Here is a 20,505-nt window from a genome sequence, read left to right as displayed (position 1 = left end):
GGGAAGTTGGATATTCACATATAATATGATCTGATTTATTTTCTTTAAAAATTAATACAAATAAATATACTAATTTAAATAAAGATATGCAAAAAATATAAATATTTTTTAATTATTTTCTTTATATATACATATTTTTTATAAAAAATAAATAATATAATAAATTTATAAAAATACAATATAAATAATATATTTATAAATAAATAAATAATATATATGTATTATATATTTATATAAATAAATATATATCGGATCCAAAGATCTGAGTTGAGGTGATTCGAATTCGATGAAATAGGATCGAATAGGATTATGATCGGTCTTTGCATCCCTGTTAAAAACTCAATACTCTGAATACGCGCATTTTTAAGTTTTTAACTGGAAAAAGAGATAAATCGTTATCGTTAAAATAAGGAATGCCAGAAGCAGACCTTTGGGAGAATCTTAAAAAGTTTGACGTGATACCAAGGGACAGAGGCCGGCCGACGCCGGTTGTCTTCTCCTTCCACGAAGGAACAATCTTCTAACCGACGGCTGTTTACTCTCCACATCACCCTGCCCCTGCTTATTTCAGCATGTGAAAAGCAAGCCTGTTCAAACTTCAAACCTTGGGAACTGAGAAGAAAAACGTGAATACCCCCGCAAGTCAGGACTCGAAACTAAAGATATTTACAATTTAGCCATTCATTCATATTTGATCAGGACTACTCTTAACTCATTGGACCGGCCAGCATAATACAATCAGGTAACCGACACCAATCCTATCGTGAAATTCGTTGTGACTTCTTATATAATACGCGAATCCATTAACTATTATCTTTGGCCAATTGGCCGTTTATATACAGGGCGACTATTGACCGCCTGGAATTTTGATGACTTTTGCATTCCGCTTGTAGATATTCATACTCTCGACTCTAAGAACAGAAGAAGGAGAAGTAGAAGCTGAAATCCCAACCCTAGAGCTTGATGGCACAAAATAATTTGTCGATCGATCCCAGAAGCGGGTTCAGCAGATCGAATTCCGTCTTCTACAGTAAGCGGCAACCCATAGCTCTCCCCTCTAACGAATCCCTCGACATCACCACCTTCATTTCTTCCCGCGCCCACCATGGGAAGATCGCCTTCGTTGATGCATCCACTGGACGCCACCTTACCTTCTCGGAAGTCTGGCGAGCCGTCGATTCCGTCGCCACCTGCCTCTCCGACCTGGGAATCCGCAAAGGCCATGTTGTCCTCCTCCTCTCCCCCAATTCCATCTTCTTCCCCGTGATCTGTCTCTCCGTCATGTCCCTCGGCGCTATCATCACTACGACCAACCCCCTCAACACCACCCAAGAAATTCGTAAGCAGATCGCTGATTCCAAGCCAGTTCTCGCCTTCACCACCCATTATCTCCTCCCTAAATTCGCCGACATGGATCTCCCTATCGTTCTCATCGGAGAAGGTCACGACTCGGAGCCGGGACGAGGGGCAAATATTAGCAGAATCAAAATAGTTTCTTCCTTGGAGAACATGATGAAAAAGGAACCTAATGACAGCCGAGTGAAGGACCGAGTCTGCCAAGACGACACGGCGACCCTGCTCTACTCTTCTGGTACTACCGGTGCCAGTAAGGGCGTGGTGTCGTCGCATCGGAACCTCATCGCAATGGTTCAGACGATTCTGGGTCGTTTCAAGTTGGAAGAGGCAGATAGCAGGGGAGGACCGCACACGTTCGTCTGTACGGTCCCCATGTTCCATATCTACGGCCTGGCAGCGTTCGCAACGGGATTACTGGCTTCTGGATCGACAATAGTGGTGCTGTCGAAGTTCGATATGCACGAAATGCTTTCTGCGATCTCCAGGTACCGAGTAACCTATTTGCCTCTAGTTCCACCGATACTGGTGGCGTTAATCAACAACGCCGACGTGATAAGGGCAAAATACGAGATAGGGACGCTGCAGTCAGTGTTGTCGGGTGGGGCCCCATTGAGTAAGGAAGTGATCGAGGGGTTCTTGGAGAAGTATCCAACGGTGAAGATTCTTCAAGGGTATGGGCTGACGGAGACGGCGGGAATTGGAGCGTCCACGGATACGGTGGAAGAGAGCAGACGGTACGGTACGGCAGGATTATTGTCACCGAACATGGAAGCAAAGATCATTGATCCGGAGACTGGAGAGGCGTTGCCAGTGAACCGTACGGGTGAGCTTTGGCTTCGTGGTCCCAGCGTTATGAAAGGTAAAAGGCAAATAGCAACACTCCTCTTCTAGTCCACTCTTTAATTCTTTTCTGCGAGTGCTTGAATTGAAAGCAATGAGTAGAAAAATTGGATTGGAGAACTCAGCCGGGGGATCCTATCGAGATTGGAATATAAATCCCAAAAGATCCGGATCCATTGGCTGAGTTCGACAATGTTGATTCCTTGACTTGCGCAAGTGACGTGATTTGCCAAATATTTGTAAACTTGTTAACGAGTAATGACCAATTGACCATGGGCATGGGCTCCTCAATTAACAAAGCCTCTATAGCTGCTGGACGGTTGGGGGTTGGGGGGGGGGGGGTATGAGGTATTAGATAAACCTGTGCTCTATGCCTCTGTCACGTAGGGTGTCAGTTGGATTGGATTTGGATAGGATTTCGTTTAATCCGATCCGGTCCAATATGAATCTATTACAAATGGATCTGGTCCAATCTCATCCGATGAATACTTTTGATCATTTTGGATCAGTCCAATTCTTGGATTCGGATATCCCTCTTTTGAATTTTTGCATAGGATTCAGATCACCCTTGTCTGATCCAAAATGATCCGATCCTATATTGTTGGATTTGGATATCCGGATATTTGCATTGGATTTGGATCATATTGATGAAAATAGTTAAAAAATACTTATATATTTTGTTTTTCTTTATTTAAACATTTATATTTTCCTTTTCTTTAAATAATTTATTATTCTTTTTTAAATATTAATTTGGATAGGATCAGATTCAGATATCTGACATCTTGATCAGATTCGAATTCAAATAAGTATTTATGAGATCTGATCAGATCAGATTTATAGTGTTTTGGATCAGATTCGAATATATCTTATTCAAATTCGATCCAATCTGTTTGCATCCCTAAGTTTGGACTATCCAATATGCTCAAATTGGTTTTAGTTTAGATTTGTTTCAATCCAAACCTGGTCAATTGACACCCATTTTCTTATCTTCCATCAATGGATCAAAATATTGGTTCAATCTGTCCCAATCCAATATAAATCTATTACAGATGGATCACGTCCAATCCAATCCAATAAATACTTTGGGCCATTAATTTTGGAATTGTCCAATTTAATGTTGGACAAATTTCTTAAATTTCTCTTATGGTTTACCTCCCTTACCGTTAATTTTCTGTTACACTCTGTTATACTCCGTTCACATGTGACATCACGTAATTGATAATTTTTTTAATTCCTAAAATACCCTTCCTGAACTGTTCATTGTCACCAACTTTGACATGAAGAACAGAGTGATGATGATAAGAACCCCTACTCCCTGAGATTTGGGCAATGGGCACTTGACTTCGTCGGAATCTGAAACCCCTCTTCTCTTCTAATTCTTAGGCTTTTCTCTTTGGTTTCTTATCAATTAGGAATATGGGTGAGCAAACAGTTTATTTGGTTAAAAACCAAACCAAATAAATCAAAGTTTTAAATGAAAAATCGAATTGAAACTGAAATTTTCGGTTATTTTGGTTTAAACTGAATTTCAATACTATATATTGTATTAAGAAATATATTATACAATGTATATAATAAATTATATATTTTAATACATAATATAATACAATATAATATATATTTTACATATTATATATGCATTATATGTTAATATATATATTATAGATAATAAAGTTCGATTTTTTGGTTAACCGAATTTCTAAATCTGAAAACCGAAGCCGAAATTTTACAAAACTAAAATAACCTAACCAAAATACCAAAACCAAAATTTTCGATTCGATTTTAACCAAATGATGCTCAACCCTAGTTATGAATTATCATACCTGATTTGGGGCAAACGATATCAAACGGGTTTCCTTGATAGAGGCTTCAGCAGAGTTCTCCTGACTGTCCCAGCTGTTCCGACTCTCGGTTTCCTCTGCCTCACCATTTACAATTGATTCTTCAAGCTCCATATGTATTCAGAAAATATACTCAAAATAAAAGGTCCCCGTTAGTACTGATCTCTGTGTTTCAAAAATCTTAAAATTTCCGAAATCCAATATTAGAGTACTATCACCAATAACTTTCGATCAAATTCAATTGGAGAAATAAAAAGAGTGGCCTAAAAAAACTACGTTCCATCAAAGCAAGGAGGATTCGAAAATAAAAAACTCACATCCGAATCATCATATCATACCAAGATTTCAATCTTCAGCATTTCTCGACTGATAAACAATAAAGTTTCCACCTTCCAAAAACAGAATTCTTTCAGCACGCCAAAGACACCCATTACAAAAGATCTATCCACATCAATCATCAGCCAAGAGAGAAATAACCCAATGGAGTGAAGCTCCTCATTTGCTTTCGATCAAGAGATAGCTTGTCACGCCATGTCTCCACTTAGGTTTAGAGTCTCATCATCGTCGGAGCTCTGATAAGTTTCCTCTTCATTTTGATTTATTTTATCAGTTGGGTTTTGTTTTAAAAATTTAAGGAATAGTGGAGGGAAAATTTGGCATTTCATTTCTTTCCGTTAGCATTTAATGACATGCGAATTGTTAGAAACAGCAAGGGTACTTTAAGACAATATGTGAATAGTAAGGATAGAGTTAGTCAATTAATTAAACCATAAGGATGGTTTAAGAAAGTTGCTCTTTAATGTCTTCTTGATCTATCCAATCCATCCAAATTGATTTGATTTGAACAGATTCCAACCCAAAACCAGTCCATTGACACCCCTTAAATCTGCCCGAGGGGGAGGGGGTACAAGTATTTGACTAAAACCTCAGGGTAGGTATAAATAAGTTACCCAGTTCCTTTTGAAAATGCAATGTAAGGAGTGAGTGATGTTAGAGAAAGGAAAGGAATTAAGACCTGTATTGTATAGCTTGGAAGACCTGAAAACTCCACTTTACAGTCTCCCAATATTATTGTAATTAGTTAATAAAATGTGGATAAAATGACTGAGGACACTCTGTTGGGTGAATGCTGTATTTGCAGGTTACTTTAGCAACCCTGAAGCAACTACATCAACTCTGAATTCTGAGGGATGGTTAAGAACCGGAGATGTTTGCTACATTGATGAGGATGGATATATCTTCATTGTAGACCGACTGAAGGAGCTAATCAAGTACAAGGGTTATCAGGTGAATATTGACATTACTTTCTTTCACACAGAGAGCTGTCCTTTTCTTTTTCTTTTTAATTAATTTAAAGAGGAGGAGGCATGACAACTTATTAGTTTGGTCATACTGTTTTATGGAAAAGTATACTGCATTACATTGTAGAATTCTGAATTCCACTGCAACTCTATATAATTCAAAATGATAAATACCTCCATAAAAAATCAATACCCGCCCATGTATTGACATCAATTCTGAGCTGGCACCTACCCCAACTGTACTGTAAAGTTAAGAATTCTTAGAGTGTACTGAACAGTCATTCCCCCTTAATTTTAATGGTATAAGATGAGAGTAATTGCTCTAATTTCTTGTTTGGAGAGGATCCATTGTGATTTTTGGTGTAGTTGCTTCCGATTCTAGTTTTCTAAGAGAACCTTTCAATTCGCATCATCATACTTTGGCAAAATAATGGTGTGGCAGGTCCCCCCAGCAGAACTAGAGGCATTGTTGCTTTGTCACCCTGAAGTTGCTGATGTTGCTGTCATACCGTAAGCCTTCTTTTCTTTTATTTGCCATTTAAAAAGAAAACTACTTGGAATAACAAATAACAAATGCCTTGCTGTCTTTCAGATTTCCAGATAAGGAGGTTGGACAAATTCCTATGGCATATGTTGTAAGAAGAGCTGGAAGTGATTTGTCTGATAGCAATGTCATGGACTTTGTGGCTAGGCAGGTATGCATGTCTTCGAAGCTAAAATCTACAACTGGGATAGTCTGGAAGTACTAAACACCAACTTTCTTGTTAATTAATTAATACACCCACTACCCACTTGCTTTTTAGCTCAAGTAATTTTGTAGATGACTTGTATTATTGTTATTGTACAAACAGGTGGCTCCATACAAGAGAATAAGAAGAGTTGCATTTGTGAATGCCATCCCCAAGAACCCATCTGGGAAGATTCTCAGGAAGGATCTCATAAAGCTGGCAACCTCCAAACTCTAAGTCTGCTTCCACAATTTTGTTATGTATTAATCAAATATCTTGCAACCATGCATGTAGACGTTCATGTTATATCCATTATTTTCCGCTCTCTGTTTCAGCAAGATATGAATGCAGTGAATTGAGTATTTATTTTGTTAAATATGTATTTTTGTAAATAGTGCCGGGTTTGATTATCCTCTTTTTGTGTTAGAGAACAAATACATATTTAGTTATCTCACCCAACAATTTAAGCTTTTAGGTTGAATGATTATTTGAGATGGTATGGGAACCTGTTTGACCAAGTGGTATGTTGCCCCGTTATAATTAATTAAATTTCAGCACAAAGTATAGGTAGGGCTGTGTTTGTCCTTGCTTCAACCCTGGTGGGCTTTTGCATGATTGGACGCGTTAGATAATAAAATATCTATTTAGGTACTTCACCTAACAGCTTAAGCTTTTAGGTTGAATGGTTCTTTGAGATATTTTATTTTTTCTTTGCTTCATTTCATTACAGACCACAAAAGAGGGTGCTTTGATGCTTTACAGTTTACATGCTTAGTAATTTAAGTCTTCAAGATGAAGAATTTAATCAGGGTTTCACACAGACTTGCTCACTCTCTTGCACAGTACTACTGACTCTCCTCCTAGTTGTATTTGTTTCTTTAATATCTAAGGAGGCAGTCTTCTGTACTCACCCTGTTTTTGTTGATTGATGAATGATTGCAGCCTAAGGGCTTTCTAAAAAAAAGGGGGGGGGGGGGGGTTACTGTTCAGTCCATCCCCAAAAATCTTAGCTCCACTGTACAGTTGGGGTAGGTGCCACCGTGCTGCCAGTTCCGAATCAATGCCAATTCAAGGGCGGGTATGAGTGTTATAGGTGGAGTTGTTTTAAATTTTGAATTGTTGTAGGTCTGCAGTTCAAATCAGAATTCTACGGTGGAGTACAGTCTTAATCTCAAAAAAAATGGTAACGACGCATAGTCAATCTGAGACTATGAAGGCTATTGTTAGATTTCATCAAAAAGAAATTTACTAGATAATTTGGAGTAGTGAAATCTTTAAGACTTAGGTGGCGTTTGATAGAACTTTTCAGACATCTGAGGTCTGAGAAACGTTGCTTTTCAGACATCAGACCCGTTTGGTGTCTCCTCACAAATAATATCTTTTTAACCCTTCAGATTTCAGATTTATCAAAGTCCACCTTAATGCAAATTCATAATAAATGTGATGCAAGAGCATGCTTGTAAACGTTGCAGATCAAGACTGAATACAGCCTGTTGTTTCCACATTACAACAAGACATACAATAGAATTTATCCAATTGTTTATTTGAAAATGTGAAGGTCTTTGATTGGTCAATCATGTCTGTTATGCTGGGTTTGGGCTCCATTTACCGGCTTCTTTCCTGGGCTTGGGCTTTATTTAGACTAATTAAAAATTTAAAATATATAGTCTAGGGATGGGCTTGGAACTGGCTGCCCAAGGCTCGGCCGTATGCACCTCTACTACTTATCAAAGGTTGATGCCAGTCAAAAGTTCTATCATGTTATATTAGTTTGTTGAATATTACTACTTTGACAGAAGGGTTGGAGCTGGACAGTGTACTCTAGGCTGTGTTTGGAAGGAGAGCAAATGCTGAATCTTTGCAAATTTGTATTCCGGTTCAGATTTGCATGATAAATGATACAATTATGTATATGTGTCAAGTTTTGCCTCGAGAATGAGAACTGAGTTTTCTCCAAAAATATCAAAGCAAACTATACTCTCATTCACTATACGAAATCTACCATCAATATGAGAAGTTTGTTGAATATGAATTTGCATCGATAAATGATACAATTATGTACATGTGTCAAGTTTTGCCTCGAGAATGAGAACTGAGTTTTCTCCAAAAATATCAAAGCAAACTATACTCTCATTCACAATCGAAGGAAAGAGGCAGATGGTTTGCTTCAATTCTCGACTGAAACCCTTAGAAAGAGACGACAATGGCTCTGTTTGAACTACGAAATCTACCATCAGAGACTTAAAAAAACTAAGGATTTGGCCAAGACGTTAGTAGATCTTGCGACTTTGACTGAGATCTAAGCCATATGTTGCTTCTTCCTCATATGATGGAACTCAATATCAACAATAATTTCTATTCTTACTATCTAGTTTCGATATACTTATATTTATGAAAAATTTGCATCCAATATTGCAATACAGGTTAGATCTACTTATCAATTGTTTTGTTTGTTTTTGTTTCTAGTTTTTAGGTTGCCTACCCTATCAAAAGCGAGATTCAACCACGTTGTCCAAAGCTTCACAGCAAATCCCTTTTTCTTCAAGCATTTGAAGGGAAAACCTTGGTCTGTTGTAGATTTTATTCTCATCTTATCCTCCTTTTTTAGATATGAGAAGCTTGTTTCCTTTTCTCAACCAGCTAATGATAGATTTCTATTAATTAGGTTCAAAGTTTGGTTTGTGTTTGCTTTATGGTTTTTTCTCATGCTTGTTTGAGTTTCCAATTCTATGATTGTTCATATATGACGTTTCCAATTTTTCCAAATAGATCCAAGTCGTAATTTAGTTCTACGGCTGTTCATCCTTGTTTTTGTTTGCTAAATGGGGTTTCCACTTTACCCCCTATTAGGATGGGTTTGGTATGTGTTTGCTAAGATCCCAAAGCAACCATTTAATTACTGTATTCCAAAAATTTTGGAATGGAGGAGATACTTAGATTTTGGAATTTCTTGGATTTCATGACAACTTAAAATCTAGAAGTAGCTTTTTTTTTTTCAATGTTACAATTTCCATTTCTGAAATGAATGCAGAAACCACATCAACATGTGGACTCTCTAAAGATGGGCATGGATTTCCATACCCTTAGCCTATTACAACATAGAAGCAAATCCTAAGCTCTAGGCTTATTTGTAGACAAAAAAAAAAGGTTATATTCATGTTTATTTATAATATGGAAACTTTCTTGGAATAACACCCCTGCTTCACATCTCATAATTTCAAATAAACTAGCATAAGAAGACATTTAGAAAGGACGTGCCACTAAGATTTACAATCCAAACTTGTTTACATTCAGTGTTGCTTTTGAAAGTTAGAAAATGTAACCCAGTAAAGAAATCAACCTCTAGGAAACCACCTTGTCAAATTAGTGGACAGCCATTATATTTTCTTCATGGTTTATTTTCTTTATTTGTTTTGCTTTATTTTATTTGTACTAGAATATAGTGGGAGTGATCATATTTGTTGGATTTGGATTTGATTGGATTAAAATGGACTAGATTATTTTTACCAGTCAAAATCCCAATTTGTTGAAGACACAATTTCACAAATAGGAAGTAATATGCCATTTAAAGATGCAATAAAAAATAGAATTGGAGGTTAGATTAATTGTTCTAGTAGATCCTTATCCTATTGTATTAATAGTATCATATTTGGGTGAGTATCAGTTGTCATATTTATTGTATATCTTTGGCAAAAGCAATTTGTTTCATCTCTTAAATCCTTATCCTATTGATACAGTTCAGATTTTGTCCATGTGCAAGAAACTTGGCTGAGCCAAACTATGCATTTTGTAAGGGATGTAGCAACAACTATAATAATAATGCCTATTTCAACTATACACAACCTTAAATAGTAGTTCTATGCTAATTTTGTATTGATTAACCCAGTTTCAGGTGAAAATAGAAATGATACCAAACATTACTTTTACTCACATCATTCATCATTCACTATTGGTTTCAATAAAAACTGATATTACTTGTATTGTATATCATGTACAAATTGGGATTCTTATCAACAGATTTGACAATGATAGAAAGAAAGAATCAAAATCTATGTGTGAAAACATAAAATGATATTTTGATCACCATTCACCTACCCACCATAACTTTTGTTTGTTTGAAAAATGAGTGTATATGAAATTTCTCATGTAACATAATTCACCTAATTAGACTAATAACTAGGTTTTATGTTATTTGGGTAAGCCCCATTCAGGAAATCACGTAGATATTCTCTTAATTACATCTCTGTTAGTGGCAGATAAAACCTTTTGATTCTGATTTAGAATGGCCAATAAATAAAGGCTAAGTATAATTTTTCTATAGAATTTTTCTTTGAAAATTCTCGTATATATTCTCTCTTTGTTTGAGAGAAAACCAACATATAAAGAAATGAACATTGCATGCAAAACAAGTAAATAGGTATCATCAAAAGCATGTTTCATTAATAAGGCTTCAAATGGCCTTTAAATTGTGGTGTGCATTATCATGCTGTGAGGAACTATAATCAGCCAAGTTTCATGAACAATGCTGTAGATGGTTTTTCCCCTCACACAGGTTAATAGGTTGTAAGGAACCATAATCAGCCAAGTTTCATGAACAAAGCTGTAAATGGTTCTCCTTACATGTATTTCAATATGAAAAAAAGGAAGAAAAGAAAAATAAAAGGAAAAAAGAAAGGAGTGAGAGGGATAGATAGAATATGGTCTTCCATCTCATGTGAGAAGCACAAGGAGTATCATATTGAAGAGGTGTAGGAAGGAAACCAGATTTTGTACCTTCTTCTTCCTTTTTCTTTTATGTTCTCCACACCAATCTTCTTCTCTTTTCTCTTCCCACTTGTTTCTTAATGCTAGAAATCCAACGAATCAATTGGTATTAGCCAATAAAAAGGCATTAGCCCCTTCTCCTTGTAAGAGATGGATTTATATAGAGGAGGTAGGTGGTTAAGTAATTCCCCACTCCTCTCTTAGAGTGTCAAGTATCACTCCACTTAAAATGGGTTAAGGAGGGAAAAGAAAACTCTTCATTTCTAAAGTGATAAGTGTCCCTCCACTTAAAGTGGTTAGAGGAGGGAAAATAACTCTCTCTCCCTTAGGGTGACGTGTCCCTCCACTTCAAGTGGTTAAAGGAGGGAAAATAAATCATTTTCCCTAAGGTGACATGTGTCCCCCCACTTCAGGTGGTTAGAAGAGGGAAAATAACTTTCTCTCCCCTAGGGTGACATGTGTCCCCCCACTTCAAGTGGTTAAAGGAAGGAAAATAAATCATTTTCAATAGAGTGACATGTGTTCCCCCACTTCAAGTGGTTAGAGAAAGGAAAATAGTCCTCTTGTTAGAATAGGACAAGTGGCATCCCCTCATGAATAAGTGGGACACCTCATAAGAAATTAATCAAAATTGATTTATTCTTTTAGGGCCTGCTTTTCCATTAAATAGACTCTATTACAAGCCCATTAAATGTTTATTGCATTATAAATAAGCCCAATTAATTTGGGGCCTATTGTTCATTAAATTAAACTGCAAGCCCCTTTCATTATTAAAATGTTTCAGCCCACCAATAGGACTGACTGGGCTTATAAGAAAGTCTTTTTTTTTCTTTATTATTATTATTTTTAAGTTGTGACTGGGAGTATCTTAATAACCTGCTCCCAATCCAACAAACTTAAGGACTTAAGTGCCCCCTTGAGCATTGTGAGCTCAAGAAATGGCTTGGGTTGCAGTGTTCAAGCCATTTTTAATTGATTGGGACATATTTTTGTGAATCAGACTTGATTAAGACTTACAATTGAAAACAAATACCCCACCAATGGGCTTGAAATTGTAAAAGAAAAGGCCTATATATATATTGTTGGGCTTTCTTTTTTTTTTATTATTATTATTATTGGCTCGTATGACTTTAAGTGTGGCCCATTATCTAATCGACCCAAAAAGCTTTTATATAAGGCTTAAAGAGTAATTATGTATGGGTCCATACATAAAGTGTGGTCCCATGTTTTAAATTGGAATTGGCTCAAGTTATGTGTTAATGAGCCTAAAAGCTTTTAACGCAAATGGGCCTTAGTAATATGTTAATGGGCCTTAAAATCTTTTAAATAACTTAAGTATGGATCATTATTTAAAGTGTGGTCCCATACTTTACGGGCTTAAAAGAAAGGCCCAACATATTAAAAGACATTCAGTTGTCCATTAGTTAAGTAAACAAAAGTCCTACTATGATAAGGACTTCTATTTAGATAAGTATAAGAGCTAGCACGTTTCTAACTTCTTTATCTCATTACTCCAGTCAAAAGAGAGAAAAGAAAAAAGTCTCAGCCTTATTGAGTCAATATCTTTTACATATAGGCTCCAAAAAGAGGGGGATATTATTTCTCAAAGAGCTGTTGCACCTTCAACAAGTCAGTCTTTTCCAAATTTTAGGTATGCTATTAAATTTTTGTTTAATTAAAAAATAGATAACCTCTCTTTCTTTTATGTTTTTTTGACTATTGCTGAATCCTTGAAATCATTAAATAGGATTTTATTTCAACCGTTTTTTTTGGACTACAGTCACCAAAAAAAGACTGATTCCTGAAATCATAACATAATTATGATTTTTTGCTAGTGAAATCATTAAATAGGATTTTATCTTTTTCCTTGACTACTGTTAACAACAAAAAAAAGACTGAATCCTAAAGCTATTAAATAGGATTTGATCTTTTTTTTTTACTATTGTTAAAAAAAAGGTTGAATATGATTGTTTTTTTTAACTATTGTTAATAGGAAAAAGGCTGAATATGATTTTGCCTCTTTTCTTTTCTTTTTTTTTTGTTGTCTTCTATCAATAGCAAAAAAGCTGACCCTTTAGATCATTTAATATGGTTCTATTTGAAAGGATTTTAGTTCTGATAGTCCCCTAATCCCGGAGTTTAGAATTGTGATTTATTTTTTTCACTAATGAAATGGACTTAGTTTGATCTTCAACATTGTGCTTTGGGGTTGTTTTACAAGCATTCCCAATCTCCCTGAGAATGTTCAGGGTTGCCCTAAAATATTAGGGTAAAACTATTTTAGCCCAAGGCATTTAGTGATTTCCAGGTGTAGATCATAGATAAAAAAACAAAAATCAGATTAGAAATAAGATAAAAAAGATTTTAATGGTTTTGATAATATCATTGAGAATTAAGAACCCATATAATAATCAAGGTATAGATGATTAGGGATTAGTGGTTCTGATGATCTCCAGGTGTAGATCATCATATAGAACCAACATCAAGATGAATGACTCTGAATGATTAAATGAAATCCAGGTTCTGATGATCTCTAAGTGTAGATCATCACATAGAACCTATCAAAAGTTAAAATGCTTAAAATCAAGTATAGGTTCTGATGATCTCCAAGCATAGATCATCACGTAGAACCCATCAAGAGTTAAAATGATTAAAATCAAGTACATGTTTTGATGATCTCCAAGCGTAGATCATCACATAGAACCCATCAAGAGTTAAAATGATTAAAATCAAGTACGAGTTCTAATGATCTCCAAGTGTAGATCATCGCATAGAACCTGTCAAAAATTAAAATGATTAAAATTAAGTACAGGTTCTAATAATCTCCAAGCATAGATCATCACATAGAACCCATAAAAAATTAAATTGTGATTAACAAAGATTTGAAGATGATTAAAACTAATAAGTCAATATTAAAGGTTTTGATGATCTCCAAGGGAAGATCATCAAGGGCTTCATTGAAATAAAGGTTAAAGATTAAGGATATGGATGATTAAATGCATAGATCATTATATAGAATTGATCAAGAATTAAAAATCAAGATTAGAGGTTCTAGTGATCTCCAAGTGTAGATCATCATGTAGAACCTATAAAGAATTAAAGAGAAAAAAATGTATGTTTAATGAGGATGTGGTTGGATCTAAATATTAGGCTTTACGTACCCATTTGGGATCAAGGCAACATAGTTCGTGTACTGCTCCAACAGTTTAATCACATGAGAGCGATTAGTGGGGCATTATAGCAGTTTTACCATGTACTAATACCATTGGTGGTTCATCCAAGTAGTTTAGCCACATATGGACATGGTGGTCTGTCCAAGTAGTTTAGCCACGTGCGAACAAGATGGTTTTACTCATCAGTTTAACCACATAAGAGCAATTGGTGGTTTCTCTCATCAGTTTGGGTTTTAATCATGGTTCAAAGTATCGATATGATACACCCCGTATTAGGCATATCGTATCGTATCTTTTGAAAATGATACGGTCCGAAATGCCTGTCCCCAATTTTTTTAATAATAAAAAATAGGTTATAAGCTTTCCAAAAAACCAAACTTTGAAAAAAAAACTAAAACAAAGTAGAGTTTCGGCCATTTCTAAGTGTCGATATGATACGACCGAAACTCGTATCGTATCGATACTTTGAACCTTGGTTTTAATTAAGTATAAAAACACTTAAAGGAATTTTTCATTCACACAAGGATATCTAATTTGGCCTTTAGAGTTGGATAATTCATATGCCCCATTTTGGAAAACTTTAGTGATGATGTATGGACCCTCCCATTTGGGTTCAAATTTTTTTGAAGTCTTCTTTGTGATTATAATAGGCTTTCTTACGGTTAGCACTAAATTTCCCACTGCAAATGACTAATATCTCACATTTTTATTAAAGACGCCTGCAACTTGGGCTTGGTAGACTTCAAGTCTTTGTTGAGCTATGAGTCTCTTTTTATCAAGAGTTTCAAGTTAAACAAGCCTTATCTTTACATTTTCTTCTGGATGTATGAATTGTGTTGCAATCTTTAAAGAGGGCAATTGAACTTCTAGAGGAAGAACAACTTCTGCCCCAAATACCAAATTACATCGTGTGCATCTACTGACTGTTTGCATTGTTGTTCGATATGCCCAAAGTGCTTTAGGGAGGTGTTCATGCCAATCTTTTTTATTCTTCGACATCATCTTCTTAAGCATTTTGCAAATAACTTTGTTGAAAGTTTTTGTTTGTCCATTTGATGAGGGGTTATAAGTTGCAGATTTAGAATGCTGGAATTTATATTTCTCAGCTAGCTTTATCATGGCCTTGTACCTAAAGTATGAGGCATTATCCGATATAATTTTGGAGGGAATTCCATATTTGTATATGATATGGTTTTGAATGGAGTTGGTGACATCTATTGCCCTAACTTCTTTTAATGGAATTCCCTTTACCCACTTGGAAAAGTAATCCGTGGCAGCCAAAATATATGAATGTAACTTATAAGATGGTGATTTAGAAGGACCAATCACTTCTAATCCCCATGTTTTAAATGGCCATGATAGAGAAATCGGATGAAGAGGCATTAGTGGTTGATGTATGAAATTTCCATGTAATTGGCATACTTTACAGAAGGATGCAAATTTTATTGCATCTCGAACCATGGTAGGCCAATAATTACCTAGCCCCTTTAATTGCCCTGCTAATTTTGGCCTAGCATGATGGGTTCCGCATGTGCCATAATGGATTTTATATAAAGCATTTTTTGCCTTTTCATCAGATAAGCACCTTTGTATGATTCCTTCAAAGGAACTTCTATATAGTGTATCGCTGAAATATGTAAAGCGAGGGGCTCACCGTCATATGCCAACCCTTTTCTTTGGGTCAATAGGCAACCTTCCATGTTCAATGATAGGTTGCCTCCAATCTATATCTTCATTAATTTGGTAAATTGTGACCATGCTCACATATGCAATTTCTTGTAATGAGTTCCTTTGCCTTTGACAAGTGACACAATTCCTCACGATGCGGATAGCATCCAATATAATAGTGGGCCAATAATATCCCAACTCTTCTAAGTGTCCTACCATCTTAGGGACATCTTGATGTACATTGCAATTTTCTGCATGTACTTCATGGAGAGCTTGCAAAGTTTCATCTTCAAAACATAACATGTTTGGCTTTTTGTTAACAACTGTTTGCCGACTTTCTTCGTTCTTTGAAGTAGAGGGATCATCAAAACATAACATGCTTGGTTACGCCATTAATTCATATAAAGAAGGGATAATTTGAGCCTTTTCTTCTACAAGAAATATACTATTAGTAGTTGTAGTAGTCTCTTTTGTAGGAGGTTCGGCTAATTCAATGTCCCCATTGTCTATTATTAATTGTATAATGTCCTTAAGGACAAAACAATCTTTTATGGGATGATTGACCATCCTACTATAAGGACAATACTTTGGATCCTTTGTCTTGTTGACATTACTTGGTCACTTTGGATATGGTAATTTAATAGCATTTTTTGCCATAAGTTCATCAAAAATCCCTTGTACATCTTCATTTTCAAAGGAATACTTATTTTCTCTTATTTCTTGTAGAGTCATGGGCTTAGGAACATCATTTCCTTTAGCCTTATCATTCTTTTTAACATTAACAAAGGTGGCCATGGCCTCTCATTTGCCTATAGGATTTTCGCCATTCTTTTTAGTTTCTAAAGGAGGATTAGGCTTGCATGCCACAATCTTTTTCCTAGCAATTTTCCTTTCCACATTGCTGGCTTTAGAGACCAATGCATCAAATGATTGTGGTTCTGCTATACCTAAGAAGGTAGCAATCTCTGGCAAGAGATTGTTAGTACACATTTATACTTTTGAAGTTTCCTTTAATGGCTCAACACATTGAAGATTCATGTTTCTCTAGCGTCTAATGAATTCATTTACACTTTCATTTGGCCTTTGTTTCATTTTAGTCAATTTTGTAATTAATAATTTCCTCTCAGAGCTCATAAATTGTGCTAAGAAAGCACATTGCATATCTTCCCATGTGATAATTGATCATAGTGCTAATTGTGTGTACCAAGTAAAAGCTGCTCCTTTTAAAGATTGCACAAATTGCCTTATTACTAAGGCATCAGACATTGCTGATTCACCGCATGCAGAATAGAAATGGGCCAAATGTTCATGGGGAGACCCATTTATTCCATCAAAAATTTCAAAGTTAGGCTTTTGATATCCTGAAGGAAATGGGAGTGTATCATAGTGGGCAGGATACAATTTTTTGTATTTGAAGACTGGTGGAGTCTATGATGCCTGAAACTCCTTAATTCCTTCTACAATCAATGCCTTTAAATCCAATTAAGAAGTAGGGGTAGGAACCGGAATAGACTTTTGTGAAGTTTCCCTAATGGAACTGCTAGCTTGAGATGCCAATTGTGCAGCTAGGGATGCAATTTCAGCATCCTTTTCAGCCAGTCTTCGTTGCATATATTGGATTTGTTCTTCTAGGCTTGAAGTGCTTGTTACAAGAACTGGCATAGAAATTGGTTCCTGGTCATCTGCAATGATTGCACTTTCTTGAAATTGAGAAGATACTTCTTCCATAGACTCTATGTCTTGAATTAATGATTCAGGATTGATGTTGCGCAATCCGGGCACTTGGCCGGTGGGAATACTCCGATGCTTAAGTTAGAACGCTGGAGAAAGTAGCAAAGAGTGTAAAGAAGGCTAAGAGTATAGGTCGCGCTAAATCACTGAGCTAGGTCGAGAGAAAGTTTGAGATATTCAAGATAAGATATCAGATCTTCGAGAAAGCCCTTTCCTTCAGCTAGGGGGCTCTTATATATGAGTGTTCTTGTCAAATTGGGCATAACTGCCACTGGACCTCTGTCGCAGCCATTATCTTCCAGGGTTGCGCAGGTAACCGTTGCAGTGTACTACCCAATCGGATGAGTGACACATCCCGGAAGGACAGACACGCCACCACCTGTCAAGAGACGTGGGCGCAAACTTGTCGGGCTGGCAGGGACTACCCCGTCTGTTAGGAGACGTGGCGTAGTTTGACGGGTACGGTCTTGTCAGACAGAAGCTTCCTGAAAACATCGCGTCGCTTAGTAGCGAGCTGCCCTATAGCGAGCTATCCTGTCGCGAGCTCCTGAGGGTATTGCGAGGTGATTCCTCCTGAAGTGGCCCCTTAGGCAGTTTTTCTACCTAAGTATTGGAGCGAGCTGGTTACCCTAGCTCGCGAGCTAGGATAGACTTGTCTTGGAGTATTCCCTTTCAATACATCGGGGGTCCTTGAGCTCGCGCTATAACGGGCTCTCTCTGTAGCGAGCTATGATGTAGCGAGCTATCCTACGGGCCTATTACTTAGTCGTGGTCAGGTTGTGATGCTGAGCTGTTACTTATGCTAAGTCATGTCCACGTGTCACCGTCACAAGGGGTCGGGTCAAATCACCCTCCATCAAGGATTTTTATATATCGAGTTGATTTTTTGAACTATGGACATCTCATTAGCTGATTCTAACTGACTGCTTGAACTTACACTTGAGGTATCATCCCAACTATGTGATAATTGAGCCTTCGCTCTTTTGGTGAGTCCTCTATAGTGTCTAAGTTCTTCGGTGGGCATGGTGTATGCCTCCGGCTTGAAAAAGATTTCTACTTGGTTTGCATACATATATCCTGATATGAATGCCCATTTCTTTGCTTCCATATCTGATTTTGATTTTTGTGATTGTTTTGCTACAAAACTAGCAAGTGACATAGAGGCTTCAGCTTGAGATTTCTTAGCCTTTGAAGATCTTTTAAACCTACAAATAATATTGGAAGATTCTCTTGATGCACCTTTTGTAAGGGGAGAAATTTGATTGAAAATAACTTTCTTTCTACGAAGGGTAGAGTCTTTTCCACTTAATGACCCAAGTTCAATAACTCAAGGTTTCAACTATAATGAAGTAGAAGCATTTTCATTCTTTTCTTTTGAAACATCGGTAGAGGTTTTGGAAATAGAGTTTTCTTTAGAGATGATCACCATCATGACTGGTACTTCTAGAGGAGTTGGTAAATTCATGAGAATGGTTCTGATCATGATTTGAGTTGGGGCAATCACTCTAGCCCTTGGTTTGGTAGACTTTACTTGAGAAACCACCTTTGAGTTTGTGATCTTTAAGGTTGATGAGGCAACATTTTTGGTTACCTTTGCCTTGGAGGCTTAAAACTTGCCCTTTTGGCAGAGTTGAGCATAGCTTTTACACGTAGGCTATTTCTTGTAGAAGAGGTCTTAGTGACCTTTCTCTTTTTTTCCTTAATTTTCTTCTCGGTCTTAGGAACCGAGGACATGGTGGCAGTAACAAGGGGATTCACATCCACAGTGAATGTTGCTTTGTGGGGAGGCTTCTTTGAGCTCCCCATTTTCTCATTTTCTACAGTTGTGAGTTCAAAGTAGTGAACAATTACTTTTGGTGCCATGAGTTTTTTCTTCATAGGCACAACACAAATATAATGATAATGTATGAACCATCACCATTTTTTAAGTTTTATATATTTTTTCATTTCAACTTCTTTCACCAGAGATGAAAAGGAGAATGGGTCCCACCGAGCGTGCCAAAATTATGTTAGTGGAAATTTTTTAGCCTAATTTCTCACAAAACATAATTCACCCAATTAGGCTAATAATTGGGGTTTTTGTTATTTGGGTAAGCCCCATTCGGGAAATCACGTAGATATTCCCTTAATTACATCTCTGCTAGTGGTAGAGAAAAACTTTTGATTTTGATTTAGAAGTAACAATGAATAAAGACTAAACTAAGAGAAAACTAGCATATAAAGAAACGAACACTGTATGCATAACAAGTAAATAGGTATTATAAAAAAACCTGTTTCATCAATAAGGCTTCAAATGGCCATTAAATTGTGGTGTACATTATCATGGTGTGAGGAACCATAATCAACCAAGTTTCATGAACAAGGCTGTAGATGGTTTTTCCCCTCACACATAGGTTAATAGGTTGTAAGGAACTATAATTAGCTAAGTTTCATGAACAAGGCTGTACATGGTTGTCTCCTTACATGTATTTCAATATGAAACAAGGAAGAAAAGAAAAATAAAAGGAACGGAGAAAAGAATGAGAGAAATAGATAAAATATGGTCTTCCATCTTATGTCGAAAGCACAAGGAGTATCATATTGAAAAGGTGTAGGAAGGAAACTAGATTCCCTACCTTCTTATTTTTTCTTTTATGCTCTCCACATCAATCTTCTTCTCTTTTTTTCTTCCCACTTGTTTCTTAATGTTAGAAATCCTGCAAATCAATTAGTAATAGCCAACAAAAAGGCATTATCCCCTTCTCCTTGTAGGAGAGGGGTTTATATAAAGGAGGGAGGTGGTTAAGTAACTCCCCACTCCTCTCTTCTTAGAGTTGCAGGTGTCACCCCACTTAAAATGGGTTAAAGAAGGAAAATAAAATTCTTTCTATCTAAAGCGATAAGTGTCCCCCCACTTAAAGTGGTTAGAGGAGGGAAAATAACTCTCTCTCCCTAAGGGTGATATGTGTCCTCCACTTCAAGCGGTTAAAGGAGGGAAAATAAATCCTTCTCCCTAGGGTGACATGTGTCCCCCCATTTCAAGTGGTTAGAGTAGGAAAAATAACTTTCTCTCCCCTAGGGTGACATGTGTTTCCCTACTTCAAGTGGTCAAAGGAGGGAAAAT

At 36.5% G+C, this 20,505-nt stretch overlaps 1 protein-coding gene across 1 annotated transcript; it reads left to right on the top strand.

The window, feature by feature from the left end:
* Positions 1 to 659: 659 nt before the first annotated feature.
* On the top strand, positions 660 to 6,458 carry LOC148849458 (putative CoA ligase CCL5). The gene is made up of 5 exons (XM_088949227.1): positions 660 to 2,215; positions 5,179 to 5,324; positions 5,781 to 5,848; positions 5,931 to 6,033; positions 6,190 to 6,458. The coding sequence occupies exons 1-5, from the start codon at positions 964 to 966 to the stop codon at positions 6,301 to 6,303; spliced, it is 1,683 nt and encodes a 560-aa protein (XP_088805353.1). The 5' UTR covers positions 660 to 963; the 3' UTR covers positions 6,304 to 6,458.
* Positions 6,459 to 20,505: the final 14,047 nt, after the last annotated feature.

Source organism: Nelumbo lutea, chromosome 6, assembly GCF_056320005.1.
Source record: "Nelumbo lutea isolate HS-2025 chromosome 6, American lotus-T2T, whole genome shotgun sequence".
Lineage (NCBI taxonomy): Eukaryota > Viridiplantae > Streptophyta > Magnoliopsida > Proteales > Nelumbonaceae > Nelumbo > Nelumbo lutea.
The sequence above is the reverse complement of the archived record's forward strand: the minus strand, read 5'-3'. Positions and strand labels throughout refer to the sequence as shown.